At 33.2% G+C, this 22,765-nt stretch overlaps 4 protein-coding genes and 1 long non-coding RNA gene across 9 annotated transcripts; 3 read left to right on the plus strand and 2 right to left on the minus strand.

Annotated features, from left to right (window-relative positions):
• The first annotated feature begins 578 nt into the window (after nt 1-578).
• LOC132598903 (basic form of pathogenesis-related protein 1-like) lies at nt 579-1,438 on the plus strand. The gene has a single exon (XM_060312052.1). The coding sequence runs from the start codon at nt 609-611 to the stop codon at nt 1,152-1,154; it is 546 nt and encodes a 181-aa protein (XP_060168035.1). The 5' UTR covers nt 579-608; the 3' UTR covers nt 1,155-1,438.
• A 1,384-nt stretch (nt 1,439-2,822) lies between these two features.
• On the plus strand, nt 2,823-3,426 carry LOC132600203 (pathogenesis-related leaf protein 6-like). Its single transcript, XM_060313294.1, has one exon. The coding sequence runs from the start codon at nt 2,823-2,825 to the stop codon at nt 3,312-3,314; it is 492 nt and encodes a 163-aa protein (XP_060169277.1). The 3' UTR covers nt 3,315-3,426.
• A 3,005-nt stretch (nt 3,427-6,431) lies between these two features.
• Nucleotides 6,432-6,936, plus strand: LOC132600204 (pathogenesis-related leaf protein 6-like). Its single transcript, XM_060313295.1, has one exon. The coding sequence runs from the start codon at nt 6,445-6,447 to the stop codon at nt 6,934-6,936; it is 492 nt and encodes a 163-aa protein (XP_060169278.1). The 5' UTR covers nt 6,432-6,444.
• A 1,214-nt stretch (nt 6,937-8,150) lies between these two features.
• On the minus strand, nt 8,151-10,090 carry LOC132600205 (probable xyloglucan endotransglucosylase/hydrolase protein 10). Its single transcript, XM_060313296.1, has 4 exons — nt 9,864-10,090; nt 9,658-9,758; nt 9,369-9,562; nt 8,151-8,944 (listed from the first exon to the last, which is right to left on the minus strand). Exons 1-4 carry the CDS (start codon nt 10,045-10,047, stop codon nt 8,542-8,544), a joined length of 882 nt encoding a protein of 293 aa, XP_060169279.1. The 5' UTR covers nt 10,048-10,090; the 3' UTR covers nt 8,151-8,541.
• Nucleotides 10,091-12,020: 1,930 nt separating this feature from the next.
• Nucleotides 12,021-22,528, minus strand: LOC132598904 (uncharacterized). Of its 5 annotated transcripts, none has more exons than XR_009566723.1 (4): nt 22,100-22,528; nt 21,841-22,008; nt 16,481-18,657; nt 12,021-15,948 (listed from the first exon to the last, which is right to left on the minus strand). It is a non-coding gene; the product is annotated as an uncharacterized LOC132598904 (long non-coding RNA). The 5 variants fall into 5 exon arrangements; XR_009566725.1 differs by having other exon boundaries at nt 12,021-14,653; nt 15,868-15,948; nt 21,841-22,528; XR_009566724.1 differs by lacking the exon at nt 16,481-18,657 and having other exon boundaries at nt 12,021-15,747; nt 15,868-15,948; nt 21,841-22,528.
• Between the last annotated feature and the right edge of the window lie 237 nt (nt 22,529-22,765).

Here is a 22,765-nt window from a genome sequence, read left to right on the forward strand (position 1 = left end):
CATAAATTATTTCTTTGAATGTTGGTTTGTTATATTAAAATTAATAAATATTATATAAATCTTAAAATTAATTTGTTTACAATTAAGTTAAAATATTATTTATTTGAAAAATATTAAAATATTATATTTAAAAAACTATATAAAAATATGGTTTAGAAAGGAAAGTATTTAAGTGGGGAATGATAAGGATAATATTGTCATTTTAACTTTTTGTTCATGTATTTGCTATCCATGTATTAGTTATTCCATCTTCTTCCCCGCATAAAATAATACATAGATTCCATCATAACTTATACATGTATTAGTTATGCGAGTTTCTAAATTGCAAACCAAACATCATACTAATTTTATAAATGAATAACTTATTCCTAACTAACTACCAAACGCAGTATAAATATTCAGAAATCAATACATGAATAAGATGTTTCTTTACTAGCTGTCAAACATGGTACAATTTAATGCAGAAATTAATAGATGAATAACTTATATCTTATCCCGCTACCAAACGACCCCTTAAGTATTTTATTTCACAAATTGTAGACTATTCAACTCTTCTTCCCTATTTAAACCCCACCCAAATTATTGCTTGATCCTCACCAAAACCCAAAATGGGATTCTCCAATGTCTTAACAACATTAGTTGTTTGTTTCATTACCTTTGCTATATTTCACTCATCACAAGCTCAAGATTCTCCCCAAGATTATCTTAACGCTCACAATGCAGCACGTAGACGAGTTGGTGTCGGCCCTATGACATGGGACAATAGGGTAGCAGCCTTTGCCCAAAATTATGCCAATAAAAGAATTGGGGACTGCAGGATGCAGCACTCCGGTGGTCCCTACGGCGAAAACCTAGCCGCCGCCTTCCCTCAGCTCCATGCAGCAGGTGCCGTGAAGATGTGGGTCGATGAGAAGCAATGGTACAATTATAATTCGAATACTTGTCAAGCCGGTAAAGTATGCGGACACTATACTCAGGTGGTCTGGCGTAATTCAGTACGTCTTGGTTGTGCTAGGGTTCGGTGCAACAACGGGTGGTATTTTATAACTTGCAATTATGATCCACCAGGTAACTGGAGAGGACAACGTCCTTACGGTGATCTTGAAGAACAGCCGGCCTTCGATTCTAAGTTGGAACTTCCAACTGATGTCTGATCATGAGTGTACATGGTCATGAATAAATTAAGCTTCATGTGTTAAGGAAAATAAATCCGGCAGTACTATGCTATGTGATGTTATCTAACCCAGCGGATAATAATCTAATGGTGTAGTAGCCGGAGAATATATGGAAATATGGATCTAAATTGATATCCATATGTATATGGATAGTTTTAATAATTGCTTGTCGGTTTATTTTTATTGTCTTGTTTTACAGATTGGTAATATGGGGTGTGTACCAGCTGTTTGATTGAATAGATATATAAAATATGTAAAGATGATCAGTGGACTATGATATAAAACTATATATAACTATAAACTCAACAGAGTTCTATTGAACTGAACAAGTTATATATATATGAAATACTCTTTTACTTATATATGTAGTATTATTTTCCGATAAAAATGATTCAATTGAACTCCTTTCATTATACAGTGCTCCATCACTGCTCACAAGAGTCTTCCTCTTTATGTCTCTACTGTGTACTTTTAATTCTTTTACCATGATGATAGTAAGGAAATATTGTGTCATATATAATCCAATTATTCCATGATAAGATTATTGAGATCAAGCATATGTATTAAACTGCTGTTTTCATCATGCAACTAGACCCAAAATTTTCTCTTGCTAGCTAGCCCCTGAAAACTCACTATAAAAAACTGGGTAATTTACAGAAGTTGAAAGTTGCAATTCGCAGAGGTTTTAATCTCCACTATTTGCTAGGGGAAGATAAAACCCCCGCGAATTGCAACTTTCAACCTCCTCAATTTTTTTATTTTTTTATTTTTGTAGTGACTGGTCTTAATTTGAGTACTAAAAATCTTTGAAATTGAAAACGTAAATAAAGTCTGCTATGATCTTTGAACATTTAGCTGGGTTAAGTAATCAGAAGTCTATCTACCACTAAAACCAATGGTGAGTTAATTCCAAAGTCTATTGAGTGCTAAGAATCAATATGTATTTTAACCTTAATGACTTTTATTTGTTGCTTAGTCATAAAGTGAACAAAATTTTGGGATAATATTAAAAAAGAAAGAAGTAAAGCTACTAATCAATTTGCTAGTGGATAACACACAAATATTATATTAAAACAAACAAAAGGTATTATTATACATATATCGTTGTAGCTAATCAAGATAAATACAAGTTTATCAGTCTAGAGGGCTAGACTTAAGCAATACGTGATTACTACTTTTGGTAAAAGTGTTAAGAACGCAAATAATCTCAATATTCAAACTTCAACATGACCTAACTACTTACATCATGTCTTTGACTTAATGAGGTTAGAGTTTTAACTAATAAATTCATGTTATTAAAAAGTCAACTACAAGTAAATTTTATTACTCGCAAGTATGGATCGGTAACTTGCAAAAAATGATACCTAAACCTATTATAACATGTAAAATAACATTACTAATATATTTAAACAAATTACATTATTTGTGTTATATCACTTAAATCCTTACTGTAATAGTATATCTTAAGGTTAAAGCACTGTAACTTTACCAAGGGATCTGTCTTCCTAACTATAGAAGTTGCTTTAACACTCTTAACTTCTTTCCACTTTCCACATGCAACTACTAATTGCCCGATGCAAAATATTCACATTTTTCACCTATAAATATCCAACTTATCCAATTCCAATTCTCATTACCTTTTAAATAATGGCATTATCAAAAGCTTCTTTTTTGTCTCTTCTAATTTGTTTCATAATTTTGGCCCTTGTTTTTCCTTCTTATGCCCAAAATACTCAAACAGACTACCTCAATACTCATAATTCTGCTCGATCTCTAGTTGGTGTTAGTGCATTAACATGGGACACAACTCTTGCAAATTATTCACAAAACTATGCCAATCAAAGAATTGGTGATTGCAACCTTGTCCACTCCAATGGTCCTTATGGTGAAAATATTGCTAAGGGGAGTGGTTCTTTCACTGGCACTGCCGCTGTTAACTTGTGGGTGGCGGAGAAGCCATACTATGACTACAATAGTAACAGTTGCACTGGCGGAAAACAGTGTCTGCATTATACTCAGGTGGTCTGGCGTAACTCGATTCGAGTTGGTTGTGCTAGGGTTCAGTGTTCCAATGGATGGTGGTTTATCATTTGCAGCTATGATCCTCCAGGCAACTACATTGGTCAACGTCCTTACTAAGGATTAATTTTTCATTAAGAGTTTAACCAAATAATTAAGAATGTGATTGAAATGTTTTGAATAAGTTACTAAAAAGAAACATATAATAATAATATAGAGGCTATAATCTCTATTGGCCGCATGCATTCAGCTTCGTTGCACTAAATCATTAGGAGTCAACGACCCATTGCTGCTAAATTGTTTAATTTTCCTATACCAGTTGTTTGAGTTCTTCGGACTCAATTTTATGCATGGCATATTTCGTTAGCCATTCTCAGTTTGACAGTTTCTTTTCCTTTTTCCTTTTTTATTTTTTTATGTGTTAACTCTGCTAATTAAGACATAATAATTAAGTTATTAAAAATGCTCTCTTTCTAACATCTTTAGCTTTTTGATAAGATTGTCACGCTCTTCAACAAGCAATGTTATATGGGTCATGGGTGGCAGAGAAGCCGTATACATCGATTTGAATATGTGTTTGTTTAGTGTAATAAAAGAATTTACTTATGAGAAACTAACTTTTGTTTTAAAAACAATCTATATATCAATTCACTAATAGTATTGATCTAAATAACAAGATCTAAGATCAGAGTCCAAACCTTGGTCTTTGGTGTAGTCATTTATTATGGATATTGTCGACAATAAGGCTTATAATAAACGTGCGGAACTGTTAAGTGCATGTCGTGGGCTTGTTGCGTTATGAGGTAGTAATTCACACAAATTTCAATTATTCTCTGTTATTTCCTATCTTTGATTTTTGATTATTTATTTATTTTTTTAAAACGAAGTGAAGAACTAGACTCGATCGTCTCCCCTAATACTTTCTCTGTTTTATTATGTATGTTTAGTTTTCCCGTGTACGACTTTTAAGATTATAAGAAATATTCTCGAATTTTATGATTTTTAACTAGAAATATGTGTATAATATACTAATAATATTCTTTAAATTTTGTGGTCTTAATTATGTCATTTCACTCTTACAATTTTGAATAATATTGGGGCTCTTTAAATTAAGTATGAAACAAAATAAAACGTGTACAGTTTGGGAGATTTTGATTTCTCTAACCTTAAGATATCGCTGGCAAGCGCAATAATGAGTTCTTTGGTTAAGATAGTTACTCAGGGGGTGTCAAACAAGGGGATTGAGTTAAATTTGGATGGGTCAAAATGGTAGTAAATGGAATTGACCCGCTCAAAAGATATTTCGGCTGAAACGAGCTAAAAAGCGGGTCATAATTCAAGCCGCTCAATTCTTACTGAGTTTTAATTTCTTTATTTATTCCTTCATAATTATTTTAAGTACTTAATAAAAAAAATCTCTTTATCATGACTATATTTAACGTATCAAACGGGGAAAAAAAAACGTCTTCTTAATTTGAAAATATTTTGACAAGATTTCTCATGGGTTAATTTAGGCTATATATTAACCCAATGTTTAAATGGATCGGAATGGGTTGAGCCAATAAATAGCTCGCCCACACTTGAGCAGTTCGGCGGAGGCGGATCATATTTTTATGGGCTAAAATTAGATTTTGTTACTTTATTTATATAGTAATTAGCATTTTGTAATGAGAAATAGGCAGGTTACAATTAAAGCTTGACAAGTTGAACTTTGTGGGTACGTAAGTTTACCTTGACATTTGTTACTTTAATAATTCAGTAACTGCGGAGTGATAAGGAAGAAAAAGTCCGTCGACCGCATAACATGTGGAGATACTCGCCACTATATATTGATACACAACTTGTAGTAATACTCCATCACTGTAAGAGCATTATTCGACTAGCCGATAAGCAGTGACGTAGTAGAAAATTTAATAAAAATAGATTTCGAAAACAATGTCAAATTGTTTGTTTATAAAGGAGATTCAATATATGCAATATAATTTTCCGACGAAGACGAAGGAAGAAATCGATTGATCCCTTCACCATACATAGCTCCGCCTCTAGCTGCTGATAAGCGCGCCCCTTCCTATTCGTATTTACTTTGTGCTTTTACCAATGATAGTAAGGAAATATTAAGGAAATATTTTCTTATAATCCAATTATTCAATGATAGGATTATTGATGATCAACCATATATCTATTTTTTTCACCTGGAGCTTTTAAAGCCTTCATTCCTGTATATTTTCTTAGGTGGAGATTTTAAAGCCCCCGTTCCTTTATACACTTGCCACTGATCAATAAAGCCTGCTATATGGTTAAAACAAAATGTTACTAAACCCAAAACTTTCTATCACTAGCCCCTGAAAACTAGTCTTAATTTGACTAAATTTTGAAAACTGTAAATGTAATTAAGATCAGGTCTGATATTTAAATATTTAGCTGGGTCAAGAAATCACACTTCTATCTACTAGTAAACCAATGAGTGAGTTAATTCCAAATATCAATTGAGTGCTAGCTAGGAATCAATTTGTATTTAACCTCTATGACTCAAAAGACTTTTATTTGTTACTTACTGATAAAGTGAACAATTTTATGGGATAATATCAAAAAAGAAACAAAGTAATTAAAACTATTAATCAATTTTCTAGTGGATAACACACTTGTATAATTATATGAAACGGAGAAAAAATGTTATTATACATTATTGTAGTTAATCGAGAGGCCAAGTCAAGTTGATTTGTCTAAAGAGCTAGACTTAAGCAATACGTGATTACTTCTTTTGTTAAAGGCATTAAGATACCCAAATAATTGTCTCAACATTCAAACCTCAACATGCCCTAGCTACTTGCATTATATTCATTTTTATGAGTTTAGAGTACTTTAAAAATATACAACGTAAAAATTATATTCAGGTTATTAGAAAGTCAATTATAAGTAAATTTTTATAGCAAGTATGATTGATCGTGACCTGTTATAGCCGATAAAACTGCACTAATAATATGTAAATACTTTATATTTTTTGTGTGTGTAATTTAAATTCTTACTTTAATATAGTAGTATATATTAAGGTCAAAGCACTATAACGTTGCCAAGGGAGATGTCTTCCTAACTATAGAAGTTGCTTTAGAACACTAAAATTCTTTTCACTTTCCACATGCAATTCCTAATTTCACGAAGCAAAATATTCACCTTTTTCACCAATAAATATCCAACATATCCAATTCCTTCTCATCACCTCTTCAAGAAAAAAAAAATTGCAAAAACAAACATGGCATTTTCACAAGCTTCTTTTTTGACTCTTCTAATTTGTTTAATAATGTTGGCGCTTGCTTTTCCTTCTCATGCCCAAAATTCCCAAGCAGACTATCTCAATACACATGATTCTGCTCGATCTCAAGTTGGTGTTAGTGCCATTGCATGGAACACAACTCTTGCAAATTATGCACAAAATTATGCCAATCAAAGAATTGGCGATTGCAATCTTGTCCACTCTAATGGTCCTTATGGTGAAAATATTGCTAAGGGAAGTGGTTCTTTCACTGGCACTGCTGCTGTTAACTTGTGGGTGGCGGAGAAGCCGTACTATGACTATAATAATAACTGTTGCACTGGTGGACAACAATGTCTACATTATACTCAGGTGGTCTGGCGTAATTCGATTCAAGTTGGTTGTGCTAGAGTTCAGTGTTCCAATGGCTGGTGGTTTGTTATTTGCAACTATAATCCTCGAGGCAACTACATTGGTCAACTCCCTTACTGAGTATTTTGACTAAGAGTTCTATGATCAAATAAGAACATTATAACAATGTGATGAATAAGCTAATATATAGAGGTTTTATGATCTCTATTGGCAACATTTAAGTACTACTAGCATTTTAGCATCGTTGCACTAATAAATTACGAGTGTACGACCAGTGCTGCTGAATTATTTTTACGTATCTGTTGTTTGAGTTCTTCGGATTGAAATTTAAGCACGACATATTTAGTTGTTGGATTGGTTATTCTCAGTTACAGTATTTCTCTAATTTTTTAAATTTCTTTTGTCATTTCTGCTTGTGTTAGAAATAGAAGAAAATTGAACTTACTCCAATATTTCTCGGAAAATTTCATCTGCTAAATGAGAAGATAACTTAGAGCCCGTTTGGTCTAATTAATAAGTGATCTGTTTGAGTCAAAATTCGTATTTTCCTCAAATAGTTAAATTTGTAATAAATTAACACGCGTCAACTACTTGTTGGTCCACGCGTCAGGTGCATTTTTTACCCATACATGATCATACTTAAATTGTAACATTTGACTTTAATAAATGATAAAAATTAAGAAGAAATTGCACAGCTTTCCCTACAAATAGGTTGACCTTTAATTTTTGCCCTTCAAAATCGAACTTATGTCTAGCGATACATAAGTTCTGAAGGGCGCGGGGCATAACTTGTGGGATTATGATGCGAAAATACAAATTTATGCCCCGCGAAAAAAATTGAAATAGGGGACCAAAAATTAAGACCAGCACAAAATTGGGACAAAAGTGCAAATGACCCAAAAATTAACTTTTGACTTTAATGGTGTTTATGTTCTTCTTATTTTACAGTCATTATGAGATGACAAATCAAATGTGTTCATCAATTTTTTGGATTTAATCCAATGACATCAAATTAATATTTTAACACGTTTTTTGGAATTCAGTAATGTAATTCAGTTACACGACTATATATATATTCTAAAAGAAATCAGCATTTTCTATGCTAAAAGATTTATTTACTTTATTTCTTATTCTACGAAAACAGCGATATGGATATACAGTCTGGGGGCAGTTATTTGATAGTTTTTTTAATACTCATATTTGGGTTTAAAAGGAAGAGAAAAAAAAAAACATGAATAACAGAATCTACACTATATATTCACTTTCCCGTTAAAGATGACCAGTTGCGTCCAGAAACTTAAAGCTTAAATTTAGCTCAATTGGCCGTTTATGTCAACTCATTAATATTAAAAATGTTTCCCTCATTAGAAGCCAGCAAAAACATTCTTGAAAGGGTACATTACACGAAATTAGGAAAGGGTGCACCATCCACCAATCCCAATATCCTTCCACCCTAGCTATAAATAAAGGTAAAGAAAAGAAAATATAAATGCCTAATATAAAGTAAAAATCGCCACTTTGCTTCATAGATAAAGATACTTTGATCAAAGGACCTTCAAAGACTTTTTAGATTTAAATCTATATTATGCAAAGAACAAATATAAGTAAATAAAGTGAAAAAGAAAAGATCTTTTCTCATCATCCTCTATTGCAGAGGCGTCAAATTTAGCCTAGAAAAATTTAACATGCCCAACTCGTTCATTTGACGCCCATAATTGTTGATGATTAATACTTTGGCAGAGAGCATTCTATGGGAATATTATTTTGAAACCGTTGATTATCCATGCAATAATCATATGTCAAGTGATATCTTCTGACCCATTTAAACGATCTTCTTTGAGTCCTTGTCAAAGTACTGAATTGCCTCTTATTCCACCAATTACTTTCACTTTCTGCTCTGCAAAATCTTGCATTCCCTTTCCAAATACATGCATCAATTGAGTAATTCCCCAATGTGGCCACAAAGGGTGCTTGTGACCAATCAATTTTTGTTTTTCCACCATCTGTTGCCCATCCTTCTCCATTCCATATGCTGAGTTTGAGTTCCATTGGTTGCCAACGAGGATATTTAGCTCCTTTATCTGCATGATTTCTGTATGTTCTAATAGGTACCCAATCTACCATGAACCTGCCCAATAATCACAGTTTTATCATTTAATATTACAATTAAATGAACCCGAATAGAGCGAAATATACACAAATCATTTATATATAGTCAATTTCAACTTGTTTCAGACTGAAACAAAATTTATATATGCCCGCGTGTGATGTGTAAAAATGATATCAAGTTAAATATGCATGAGGCCTGCTAAAGGGCAGATAGAGTACTATATAATGAACGGGTTAAACTGGACCCAGTCTTTTTGACATTAAGCATGAATAAATATGTGAAAATTTACTAAATTTTCAACTCTGAACTCATAATTTGAAAGTGTTAACAGGCTCAATAATAAGAATTTAAAAGTTGAACATATCAAATTTAAATTTTGAATTCACGCCTGATCTGATCGTGATGACCCAAAATTATTGTAACAAGAAAATAAAAGGCTTACACAATTTGATGAAGGTTCCATAGAATAGAATAGGTGTGAAAGTCTTGAGTTGGATCAAACCACAAGTTGATTCTCTCTTCTCTATCATCCGATCCATCAACATAAACATTTGTTTGAAGAGTAATAGGTTTTCCAGGCGCATTCCCCAGAAATTCAAAATCTACCTCATCATGATTTGGTTGATCCGAAGCTAACTGCATATATAGTTCCAAATTCATTGACAATAAAATAAAAATAAAGTAAAACTTTTAAAATACTAAAACTACAAGAATTTTAGTTTTATCCATACATAAAATGCCACAACGGTGCCTGCTGAATTTCCGGGTATCAACTTAATTTTCATGTCGAATTGACCAAATAAAAACATATCATTTGAACAAACCTCTGAACCTGAACAAGTTGAAACGACAAGTATTAAGATAATATTCATCAAACATTGTGGTCATAACATTAAAAACAATAGAGGTATAGAGAATTAGCATTTCATGTAATTACCAGATTCCTTGTCAAATATCAAGCTTCTTGAACGGCCATCAATCGAAGTGTTTACATGGTTAGGTGAATAGCTTACGTAGAAATCCTTATTAAAATCTCCTGTAGAAACTATAGAAGCTAATGTAATATGAAATAAATAAATAAAAATAGTGACCAAGAAAATAAGTCTAGAGAAGTTTTTCATGTTTGGAAAATTATCAAGAGTGGAGGATGAGGAAATAGGGATAACAGAGATAATATATAGGTAGTTAGGTATTGCATGGGAGTTAAGTTGGTGGGACGAGAAACAGGAGAACAGATTAAGAGTTTTAGTGTTTAAGCAAGAATATCTTTTATACGAAGCAAAGGAGTAGTATCAAAGCTAGCCGTTAATGATAACAATTATTCTAAGCCCTAAAAAAGGTTTTAGCTTATGATTTCATATTACTTCTGAAGTATGCTTAATTTACCCAAAAGGCGTAATTTGATAGAGAAACAAATTGAATTTCAATAATGCGATCTGGTTTCGTTAGGTGATTAAGGCCCCATTTCTATATGATAATAACTTAATGGTTTAAAGCTAAGCATTCATACACCGAAACTGTAAGGAAATTACTAAGCGGCAGATTCAGAATTTAAAATTTATGGATTTCTATGACTACTTCAAGTTAATATATGATAATAACTGAGTTCAAAATCAAGTATTTATATATACATATATGGTGAAAATTAATCTAATATATATATATATAAGGTCAAGTAAAAGTTATTGGGTTCAGTAAGCCCGCACACAACATGCTGGACCAGCTCGACCTACAATTAATCCTAGAATCATACACTTATCGTCTAAATTGACTTTTTTTTTAACTCCTATTAAATAGCTTTAAGTTATACTCCTATATACTAATACTGCAAAAAAGAAAGAATTACATCATCAGTATTATTTTAACATACGATAACTAGTTAATAACCTTCAAAGCTTCCAACTTATGCTGATCACCAGGCCTTTTAACGTCTAATTCAGAGGCATAACGTTTAGGAAAGTACGAACTGATACATAATAACGTTTAAATACTTTTTTTGCTTTTTGCTTTTTTCGTCATTCTTTCTTTTGAGGGTATTTCAATCAAGCATATTTCTCATTCGCCTGTCTTAAAATTGAACTAAGAATTATTCCTTCCCTCCTTTTCCGTCTTTGATTGCTTAATATATTTGAGGCCAATATTGGATCCTTTTGAAATCATCACCAAATGATGTCAACCACAACTCATATATCTTAATTAATTAATTTTCATTTTCGTTTAAGAATATGATAAGCATTCCTATAATTAGCATTATGACTGCTACCTTACTACCAACCCCGACCCATAGCTAGCTCGACGTTTTCCTTTATTAGTTCTTTTTGGTGGAAATTAGATGAATATGAAACGATTTGATTTTGGGTTTAGTCTTATTTTCGAGAAAATAGTATGTTTGGAGGTGGGTGGTCTTAAGCTCTTCTAATCCCACTAGCTTGCCCCATGGACAAAACTTTGAGTTTAATAAATTTTTCAGTTTTGACCTTCAAAGCTTGCCCAGTGTCAAAATTTGAAGACTACTTATTTCCAATGTTGTAAGGTATAATTCCTTGCAGAAATTATGTATAATTAGCGTGTATACTACTACATTAAGTATACCATTAATGTATATTTATTAGTATACTAGATAATTTGCCCTCGCTTTGCGCGATCACGAATAACAGCATTAAACTTACAATCTTTTGCTAATATCTGAATATTAAATAATGAAAAGATAGGTTCTTGTAAATATTAAATATTCTAACATGAATTAGAATATTTGAGATTGTCACATATCTCGAGAACGTCTAATGAATAATCTCATCATATACACTATATTCGTTCTCGCGAACTTTGTGATATTAGGGCTTCCTAAAATAATCATTGTTAATCTCAACAATTAGTTTAAATAAGCTGAAAATTGACTAAAAGTTTAAGTCAATAATAATGTTGATTGGAAAATTCCGAACACTAACATTTTTTCAATTATGTTCACCCTTCCAATGTCATTGGAATCCTCTTATTAGTTTTCTGACTAATGAATAAACGTAGATAAGAAAAAAGATAAGAGAAGGGCGATTGTAAAAAAAAAAAAAAAAATAGAAGCCAAACAGGTTGCATATGCTAAACAATAGTGATGTATTCTAACATAATTCTTTCCAAAAAATCGTCAACTGGTTCAATAAGGAAGTTACACTTATGAAAATAGGAAGGAAAAAAAAGGAAGATAAAGTAATTAATGAATGCAATCTCAAGTGAAAGAAGTCTGAATTTCCAGACAACCTACAAATTATCATTACATCTTGACAATTTTGTACCCATAAATCAAAATTTCCAGTGTGTCACGAAGGTAGATAATAGAATTTTCCTACCATTGAACAATTAGAATGACCTTGGACATCCATCAATCCAGGAAAAAGATCAGCCCCAAGATTTTTTCCCCTTACATTCCCGATATAGTGAAAACTTTTTTCTTCAACCACCATAATGAACTGCTGCAATAGTGTACCAGTTTGTAGAAGAGTGTGCTACCCCACATTAAGTACTTTGTTGTATCCTGAAGTAGTAGAACTGTTTGTTAACGTGCAAACGACATCAAATAGAATCTTAGTTTGAGCTTTTCATCGAATATTTATGACCGAGTAGCCCTTTTCCAAACAGTTAAAAACTGATACAATCGTGGTATCATTGCTAATCCTAACCACTGGCTTCCTTCCATAATCACGATCCGCAAGCTTCATTTGGTGAAGTCTTCTTTCTGTTTGTGTGACAACCATAAATACTAATGTTTTATCAACTTTAACAATCATTATCCCCCTTGAACACACCTAAAATGGGCTTCAATTCTGTCAATCTTTTGATCAGAGCCCTCAATGGGACCCCTCGAATTGTTTTTCTTTACATAAATTAAGGAGACAATTCGACCATAGTGATTCAGCAATTTAGCTTCAGATATGTTGCACTGTGTAGCTGATAGCCCTGCAAAAACCTCGGCTAAAAGGCTAATTTGATTCGTCCCAGTGAATTCTAGAGTTGTCATCGAGCCATTATACTTTTTTGAACTTGCATAATGACTTGACTCAAGTGACTGTTTAACAATAGCAAGAAGTTTAAATTTAATCTAAAGACTCATTCAAATAAATTCATAATCGAAGCACCACATATACAAGAGGTGCACATCAAATACAAGAACCGATAAATGTAAAACTGCAAATCCGTGCAAAAATAGATAAATATGTAAGCTTACAAATCAGTAGTACTTTTTAGGGGGGCTTCTAGGAAAATCCATCATCACTTTTTTGGACATAAAATTGAAAAGTGAGTCTCATGGCTAACACCCAAATTGTACTATCAAGCCACAAGAAGGGCAAGTAACAAAGCCTTGGATAATGTTGAAAATATATATTGAAGAAATGAATAAGTTATGAATTCATAAAGAGAATCTTAATGTACCTTATGCCCTCTAATGGAAAATCTTTCCTTTGCAAGAAGTAAATAAACGTGAAGGGAAAAAGTGAGCAACTACAAAAAGTTTGGTATTCTAAAACTACTAACAGGAAAACATGATGATGACAAATGGGAAGAAGGAACAGCAGAACACTTGGTTATAAGTAATGACAAACTGCTGGTTTAAAAGAATAGAAACTGCAAGAATCAATAACAATTAAACAAAAACGTTCAACCAATTGAGCTCACCGTCCATAAACTACCGAACATCACAGGATATGTAAAACTTGTTTGATTTAAAAGTTCGGATGTGTAAGTATTTGAACTGGTTCCAGAGAATTCCATGTTCGCTTCCACCATCAATCTGAACATTATCACAACATAAATAATCAAAGAGAATGGGGCTAATCAACATGAATTTATGTTTAATTTTACAGAGTTGTGAGTCACAGATTCAAATGCGCCTGTTCATTTTGATTATGCAATTGACCTCAACTATTTCGAGTTCGCGGTGACATACTATTGACTGAATAAAAATAATTCAAAGACAAATATTACTTACCATAACGTGGAGGGTGTATAAATAACAGGCATTATCAATCATGAAACTACGGTTGAAGTGACAAATACTTATCAGCAAAAATAGTTCTTCTGAAAAATGGATCATTTTCGAATTTGGGTTATGAAAATTTCGAACATGTAAAAGAAGTAAAAAGATTACAGAGGTCATTAAGTTTTGAAAAGAGAAACATGAAATCCGTTATACATGATATAACGATACACAAATTAAGAGGAAGAGAAGGAATTAAGTAACTTTTTAGTTTTTTAATATATATATTATGGATAAAATTAAACCCAAGACTCCATGACCCGACCATACATAAAAGAAAATCAAAAAATCTCAAAGGCAGCCAAGCATGAGTAATTTTGTGTGTCCATTAACCTCAAACATAAAAAGGTAAAGTATAGGATTTTAACGATACCTTAGTCTTCTTCTATTCCAGTTCATAGCCTCGCCCTTGTCTAGTCTTAGAAACGACCATAGTATCTTGGTTTAGTATAAAAGTATATTACTGACCTTTGCAGTGTCTACATCTTGCATAATAGCATTGATAACTTCTTCGCTGCTGTTCTCAATCTCATCATGTAAGGCCTCCCTTAACTCCTCAATCTCTATATAGTCATTTTGGTTCTTATCGAAAAATTCGAACGCCTTCTGCAGGTGCTCCTTATATGTCATCTTTCTTAGGTGGACTAAAATGGCTACAAACTCCCTGTGACCCAAAACTCCATCTTTATTAACGTCACCTTATGAAAATATCACGGGTTAGTTTTCTGTGTTCCTCCCAAGTCCCAAGTCCCAATTAACATTATATTTATGTTGTGGCTAATATTCTTATTTCTTATGTAGTTATATTAATTTCATAACTAAGACCCTGATGCCTGGCAAGGGGGCATGGAGGGTGATTCCATCAGAGAAAAAAAAAATGAAGGAAAAAGTTAAATAGTTTTCCTAAGTATTTTCTTGAGTACTTGAAAATATACAACATTCAACTATTAAATAATAGGAATAAGAAGAAGGTCCAGCAAGAAGAAAACTGAAATGAAAATGAAATTACAGCAAGCCGGGAAAGCAAAAAGGCTCTTGCTGCTTCTTGTGGTATCTATATACATGTTAGTTTTCTCGTAGAGTTGATAAAGGTTGCTGCAATGAATCAAATCTTAATGACATCAATTTTTTTCAACTGGTTTGCCTATCTGGGGTTTGTTTTCCTTTTGTTTCGATAGAAAAAATTCAAGTTCACATAAGTCAAAATTTGAATGGCTATGTATATATTATTGCACTGAGGAGTAAGACACATGCTCATAAGATATAAATCTTATGTAGCTTACCTTTCCAGTTGAAGATTTTCCAACAGAATGAAGTAGATGCTTGTCATTCTATATAACTTATTCAGCCTATTAAAACAATATATTCTTCAAACAATACATTTACACAGATAACAAAATTCATAATATTAATAAGTCAACATGAAAATCAAACAATAACGTGGCGAAATATGAGGAAGATATATAGTAAACGGTTTCAAAGCGAGAGGTTAAAATCGATCGTAAAGGAATGCATGAGAAGCTTCGATTTCATGTCGTTAATCAAATATGTTGCTCTTATTTCAAGAACCTCAAAAAATAAATTGAAGACAGAGACTAAAGTTGCAAATTCTTGTTCGAGGCATAATAGGACTATACCATTCATGAAAATGAACTGCAAGAATGATTCCAATTTCCAGCGGACAAAGTTGAAGAAATAAATATGGGGAATTAATAGCACCCTCTTCAGCACTTGTCAAGCAGAAGAAGAAATAAGATATGCCCCCCCAATAGAAGGATAAACTATTGATACCCTAAACAAACACAAATGACAAAAAAATAAAGAACAAACAATCTCACAAAAAAAAAAAATAATAAGAAACTAATCGGAATTCATATGTCTCATAGTTTTATTAATCAAATATAAATTTTACCTGTCAGGATAATTGAAAACTTGAAGATTTCCTCTAGTTTGTTGGTTCTTCACTGCGTTGGGTGCCGTTGAAACCGAAAACCTGAAGTTTAACAATATTAGCTATGCAGAGATTTATACCAACAACATTCTATAAATCACCTTATATAGTAGCTTGAAATCTGTGGTACAAACCAAACGACCCCTTATACGTTCATATTGAGGTGCAATCCAGATATTTTTAATCACAAAATCAAGGTGAAATCCACATTATGACCACAGTAGGATACATATAACTTTTATGATCTCAGGATGGATAACAACTACCACAATCATATATTTTAGACAAATGCATGAACTTATTGGTGGTCTCCTGCATTCTGACTATCTTCTATTTCTTTTATTTTGTCAGTTCGTCTAGAAAAGGAAAATTTATGCCTGCAACTCGATTTAAAAGCTAATCAATACTTATTTGCAATGCACCAGTTCATTATTTTTTTGAGTGGCTGCACATGTTCATTAATTATTTCTATGTTCACCATTGAAGGCTCAACACAATCTCTTAACAATTTACTCCAGCATTCAAAAATGCTCAAATAGTTATTCCAAAGTTTCCTTGAGACATCAAGACAAACCCGGTAAATGGTCATTAAACACCATAAATTCAAATCTCATAGCGTAACAAAAGTTGGATCTTTTTCATTGTGTAGCTGCACGAAAGTGTCTTCCTCTTCTGAGCAAACCTCATCCATTTAATCATCAGTATCAGAATCCTCTGTACTTGCCAATGAATCATCACTTTCCAACTCCTCATCAGAGGCGCCTCAATTTCTTCCTCAGGGGTCCCACTGTTTCTTCTTCTTCTTCTTCTTCAATATGGGTATGGCTCTTTTATCAGTCGGCCCTTTTGATGATGTGAATCGAAGTTTTTGTCAGTGAACATGCGGTTAAAGCAAGAATCAACGGTGACTTTCGGCCTCCGGTGTGGTGCTGCTTACCAAGGAGAGGAAGGTGTGAAGTCCTAATTGTTGCAGTCTTATTTCGGTCCTTTATTTTCTGGATTAGAAGAAGCGACTGCTGGAATTCTCTTTAAAAGAAGGTTTTAAAGTGCCACGAGCCTTTGTACTGCTTTTATATATATATATATATATATATGATACTTACGTCTAACTGTAAAGGAATAAACCTGGATGGCCGCAAATATTTTTAGTCGCCTGGTTATTTTTGTAAAGTTCCCTCTGGGTGTAAACTTTTTCCAGAAGGGAAAAGGGCCTGATTTCCCCCCTCTACTTTGCGAAATAGTTCACATTTGCCCCCATTATACTATGCGATCAAAAATATCCTTGACGTTAATATAGTTGCTAAAAATACCCTTTTTTCTTAACAGAGGTCCACTGTAGTGAATTCCCATCTATTACAATCCTACATGACCTGACATTTTGGCTGAGATGGAGGTCATGTGACACGCCACCTCCCCACCAATTTTTTTTCTTAAAAAAAAATACTAAATCTTAATATTTTTTTCTTATTGAAAGTTTTTCCTTTTTTCATTGCTGATATTTTTACACATTAATTCCTAATTAAATTAGAATCTAAATAACTACAATCTTTCATACACACTAAAACCCACCCACCATCCCTTTATCTAACTGAAACAACCCATTTCTTCCACTTTCATAAATTATAACCAACAAACCATCGTAAAAGGCAACAAAAGAGAAAAAGAAGAGATTGGTGATTCTTGAAATTGAAATTTTGGGCTTGAATTTTATCAGCAATTGCTACAAAGTGAAGCTTTGCTAATTGATTGGAAATGTTAATGTATTTTGCTAGATATTTCAGTTGGGTATTAATGATTGTTGTTGGATACTTCAGATCTATTGGTTCTTTTTCAGTTGAACTTGTTCCTTTTGAAGATGAGCTGAAAAAAATTGTTCTACATTAGCCAGAAAAAATGGTGTCGGAGAACGTCAAGCTTTCCAACCACCCAAAATACCCCTCGACCTTTAACGTACTCCATTCTTTCTTCATTCCGTTTAATATCAAGTCAATCAACAAATCTCTTTATAAAGAATTCAAAAAAATAAAAAATAAAAAAGAGGGGGAAAATGGCGTAGAAGGGGAGCTTGCAGTGACCTGGGAAGAAGAGAAGCAATAAAGAGAAAAGGAAAAAAATAAGAATACAACAACAACAAACCCATAATAATCTCACAATGTGGGGTCTGGGGAGGGTAGAGTGTACGCAGACCTAACCCCCACCTTGAAAGGTAGGACGGCTGTTTCCGAAAGACCCTCAGCTCAAGAGAGAAGAGAAAGAAAGACAAGACAAGACAAAAGGTTAGATATGATCAAGCGTATCGAAAACAATATGAAAGCAATGAATAACAAAGCAAGAAAGTCATGGTAAAAGGAGAATTAACTGCTATAAATAACTATGAAAATGAAAACAATGAAGGTAAATAAGTCATTATAAACCAATAGATACTCGCAGAAATCAAGAGACAAGAAACTATACAACAACATAGCTACTCTCAAGGGAGGATAAGCGCGACTACCTATTATCCTTCTACCCTAATATGAGTCCTCCATACCCTCCTATCTAAGGTCATGTCTTCCGTAAGCAAGAAATGCGTCATGTCCTGTCTAATCACTTCCCCCAATACTTCTTCGGCCTATCTCTACCTCTTCTGAAGCCATCACTGGCCAACCTCTCGCACCTCCACACTGGGGCATTTTCATCTCTGCGCATCACATGCCCAAACCATCTCAGTCTCGCTTCCCGCATCTTGTCTTCCATTGAGGCTATTCCAACCTTGTCTCGGACGAAAAAGGTATATTAAGAAATAATAACTAAATATAATTAATCAAATATATCATCCAATTAGAAGACAGCACGTGTATAGTTTGAACCCAAAAATTTCCTTTGCCTGGCGACGATGGACCTCTGTTAAAATTAGGAGTATTTTTAACAACTATACTAACGTCAAGGGTATTTTTGGTCGCGTAGTATAACGGATGACAAATGTGAACTATTTCGCAAAGTAAAAGGGCAAATCAGGCCCTTTACCCTTTCCAGAATGAATCTTTGACCAACCATTTATGTACTAGAGAAAAATAAGAGTCCATGATCTTTATCTCTCCTATTTATATTAGAAAGTATCCCCTATAAGCTTTAATCAAGATCCATTTAATTTGTCAACCAATTGTAAGAACTAAGAACTAAGAAGTATATATGTACTAAAATAATGAATCAATAATTCTCAATCTAATTATATAAAGAGGTCGTTTCTAAGCATTTGCACTAGTGGAAAAAGGAGGGTAGTTGAGGCCGGCCTCATTTTAAATATGACCCCCTCAATCTTAATGTCAAGTTTTGTAATTCATTAATTTGTTAAAATATAGATATCTTCTGGGAACTTTTAAAATAAAATTTCTAGCTCTAACTTACAAGTTTAATCATTCACGATTGCCCTTCATACATACGGACTGGTCTTTAATTTTGGCCCCTAAATTCGCCTTCTCTTAGAAAGGGGATCGAAAATACCTCGAGGTTCTAGGTTCGAAACTCAGCAGTGTAAAAAATTAATATTTTTGCAAGCCTATTCAAGCAAAGTTGCATAGAACCTATGCGGGAGACAGCAGACTTTGCCTTATAAGGCAAACTTTTAGCTATGTCTTAAGGCAAAGTCTACCGCATAAGGCAAACATTTGCAAAAGCCTTGCCTTGGGTTTTTTTTTTTTTTTCTTTTTAACCGAGCGTGGGTTCAAACCCAGAACCTCGGGGTATTTTCGGCCACCTTTCTAAGCGAAGGGCAAAAATTAAAGACTAGCAATTTGAGGGCCAAAAATTAAAGACCACCCCAAAAGAAGGGCAATCCGCGCAAAAAAATGTAATTGGTTTGGTATCGGTTTGACTCTTTTTTTTTTTTGCTAATATCAAACCAAACTTATTATGGTTGATTTTTTTTTCCTCAACATCAAATCAAGTCAAACCAATCATTTGTCGATCTTTTTAATCGGGTTGATTCGATTTGATTTATTGATTTTCTTTGTATACCCCCAATCGCTCTCATTTAATCTGTATTCATTTTTCTCAAAAAGTTTAACTGATATTCAATGTAGGTAATTTCAGGCAAACTATTTCTTCTCTCTTTTTGTTATATTTTTCTAATTTATCGAAATTAAATTTTAATGCTTAAAAAAATTGAGTGTATAATTTCAAATATGAAAAGTGAATTTAAGTTAAGTGGGTATTATCATTTATCGGAAAAGCTTGAAATAATGACAACCCACTATTGTTGCAAAATAGGTTTGTTTGACAAATTGATGATTGAAGTTTGTTCTTTATGACAACTTGATGATTGAAGCTTGAGCTCATTTGGAGTAGATTTGGATGTTAAATGGCGTGTTGGATGGTTAAAATTCAAAGAACAAGTTGTTGTATCTCGATAAAATTTTGTTCACCTAAACTTCATGTAAAAATGTTGGAAGTTTGCTTGGCTAGCCAAGCCAAACTTTAGGCAAAAAATGTCTGAAGTTTAACTATGACAAGCTAGACCATACTTCAGGCCAAAAAAAGGTCTAAAGTTCATCAAATTTCAGACACGACTTTCTGCAACTTCAATCCCGTGAAGTTGTTTAGAAGTGGCTAAATTTGTGAGGAAAAATATCAACTTCGGCTACAACTGAAACAACGGTACCAAAATCGGCTATTTGTGAACTTCATCCCCTAAGAAAAATTCTAGTTTAACAAGTTTCGCACTTCTGGCCTTGAATTTTTTCTTATGAGGCAAGCGGGTGGACAAAAATTTCAAATCCATCCATTTTCAAGGTCATTTGGTGTAATTTCAGCTATAATATGTGTTTGATTAATGTGTATGCTATTATATTGATTATACCATTGATATATATATATATATTTAGTATACATTAAAATACATACTTAGGCCGACTGTAAAGGAATACGGTGAGACCTAGACGGCCGTAATTAATTTTGTAAAGCTCCGATCCCTCTTGGTGTTAACTTATTCTAGAACAGAACTTTGACTAACCATTTCTGTAAAATAAAAAAACAAGAGAGCATGATATTTATCTATCCTATTAATAGAAAATATAAGGTATAAAAGGGTAAAGTTGTTGGTCAAACCAAAATGGCTTTTAAGCCAAAAAAAAAAAAATTTGGGGTTAAGTAACTTCTTGATTTTGACTTATTTAAGCATTTTTTAACTTAATTTAAGCTGTTTTCTATTTTGTCAAATACTCAAATAAGTTAAAAATAACTTATAAGCTGGTTTGACCAACTTATAAGCTAATTCAAACGGGCTCATAATCAGTATATAAAAGTTCTATGTATTCTATGATGTTTCTTTTTCCTCCTATAATGATATTCTTATACTCCTATCATAGATTTTATCGGTGCAGCAAAAAAAGGTCTACTGTTAGCAATTTTTTTTAGTAAATCTAAGCAAAACAATTCTTGTTCGCTCCTGAATGAGAACTAGAAGATAAAGAATATGCTTGGTGTTTTTCATCAATCATATTAATTTTTATATATGCTTTTTTTGAGCAGAAGGTCTATTCGGGGCGGATTTAGGGGCATGCGGGGCTGTTCGGGTCGGGGCGGATTTAGGGGCATGCGGGGCTGTTCGGGTGACACCGTCCACGAAAAATTACATTGTATTATAGGGTAGATTTTCTGTGCTTGTGTACATATATAAGTTTTGAATATCCTAACCTAATTGAAAATGTTAGTTCAAGCGGTCCAGGGTGTTCAAAATTCTCTTTGGCATCCAAGGTTTGACTCCCAAGGACAACATTATTTTTTATGTTTAGCTATTCTTGTTTTTTTTACCCCGAGTGAAAATCCTGAGGTATATATATATATATATAAAAAAATAAGACATTAAGTATTTATTGTCAACATTAACAAACAAGGTACCAAGTTAACAATACAAATCTCCACCGGACCTTTCAGATGAGATCCAATTGAAGGTACCTGCGAAGTTCCGACTCAATTTATGCCGACCATCAAATGTAGAGCGAAGTTCCGACATCTCCCAGGCCATGCTCGTTTGATTCTCCTCGAGTTGCTTGAGTCTCGTATCCACCATCGGTAGATAGCAATGAAAGCACCAATGCAACAAACCCAATTCGTAATTGCAAACTAACAAAGATTTTGATTGAATTAACTGGAAGGAAAATTACAACTTGAGGGAAATATGAAATCAGAAGGAAAAGGGATGAGGAGAAATTACAGAGATAATGAAGATGAGACAGAGCACGTGCTGCAACCTTACACAATAACGATCCCACTACTTCTAGAACTGCATAATATAACCGTACTATTACCTGTTGCCACATGTGCTTCAACCATGCTGCCACATATAATCTTCCAAAAGCCTATTGGGCTGCTTCTGTCGTTTGCTCCTCAGGCCCAAATTCTTGAACTCCCGACCCAATTACTTCCTTGTCCACAGCTCGGTCCTGTGTTGGGTTCATAACAAAATCTGTATCTTACAAGTTTCGCACCTCAAGAAATATTCACATCTAAATCATGTATCGTTCAAAAAGAAGAAGAAAAACGTAGGAGTATTAAAGAAGTATAACAAAATTAGGGTGGGTCCAAATTCACAACCATAGTATCAAGACCCATGAAGCTTGTTGGCTTTGCATGTGACCATCGATGTTATGCTCATTCTTTCTTTTCTATTTTAGGTCTGTCCTCATGAATTTATTATCAAAGAATTAATTTTTTTTCTCATAAAAAAGAATAGATATTATTTTATCTCTTATGTGAGGAGAACAGCTATCAAGGGTGTGACATAACGAATAGTAAAGTAAGTGAAAATCAAAAGAGATCAATAATAGACACAAAAAGCACAAGATTATATTTTTATCAATCTAAATCTTGGTGAGGAGAG

This window comes from Lycium barbarum, chromosome 6 (assembly GCF_019175385.1).
Source record: "Lycium barbarum isolate Lr01 chromosome 6, ASM1917538v2, whole genome shotgun sequence".
Taxonomy (NCBI): domain Eukaryota; kingdom Viridiplantae; phylum Streptophyta; class Magnoliopsida; order Solanales; family Solanaceae; genus Lycium; species Lycium barbarum.

Coding starts and splice junctions, on each gene's coding strand:
- LOC132598903 (XM_060312052.1), top strand. CDS start 609: ATGGGATTCTCCAATGTCTTAACAACATTAGTTGTTTGTTTCATTACC.
- LOC132600203 (XM_060313294.1), top strand. CDS start 2,823: ATGGCATTATCAAAAGCTTCTTTTTTGTCTCTTCTAATTTGTTTCATA.
- LOC132600204 (XM_060313295.1), top strand. CDS start 6,445: ATGGCATTTTCACAAGCTTCTTTTTTGACTCTTCTAATTTGTTTAATA.
- LOC132600205 (XM_060313296.1), bottom strand. CDS start 10,047: ATGAAAAACTTCTCTAGACTTATTTTCTTGGTCACTATTTTTATTTAT. Junction 9,759..9,863: donor GATATTTGACAAGGAATCTG/GTAATTACATGA, acceptor CAACTTGTTCAG/GTTCAGAGGTTTGTTCAAAT. Junction 8,945..9,368: donor TGGAACCTTCATCAAATTGT/GTAAGCCTTTTA, acceptor ATTATTGGGCAG/GTTCATGGTAGATTGGGTAC.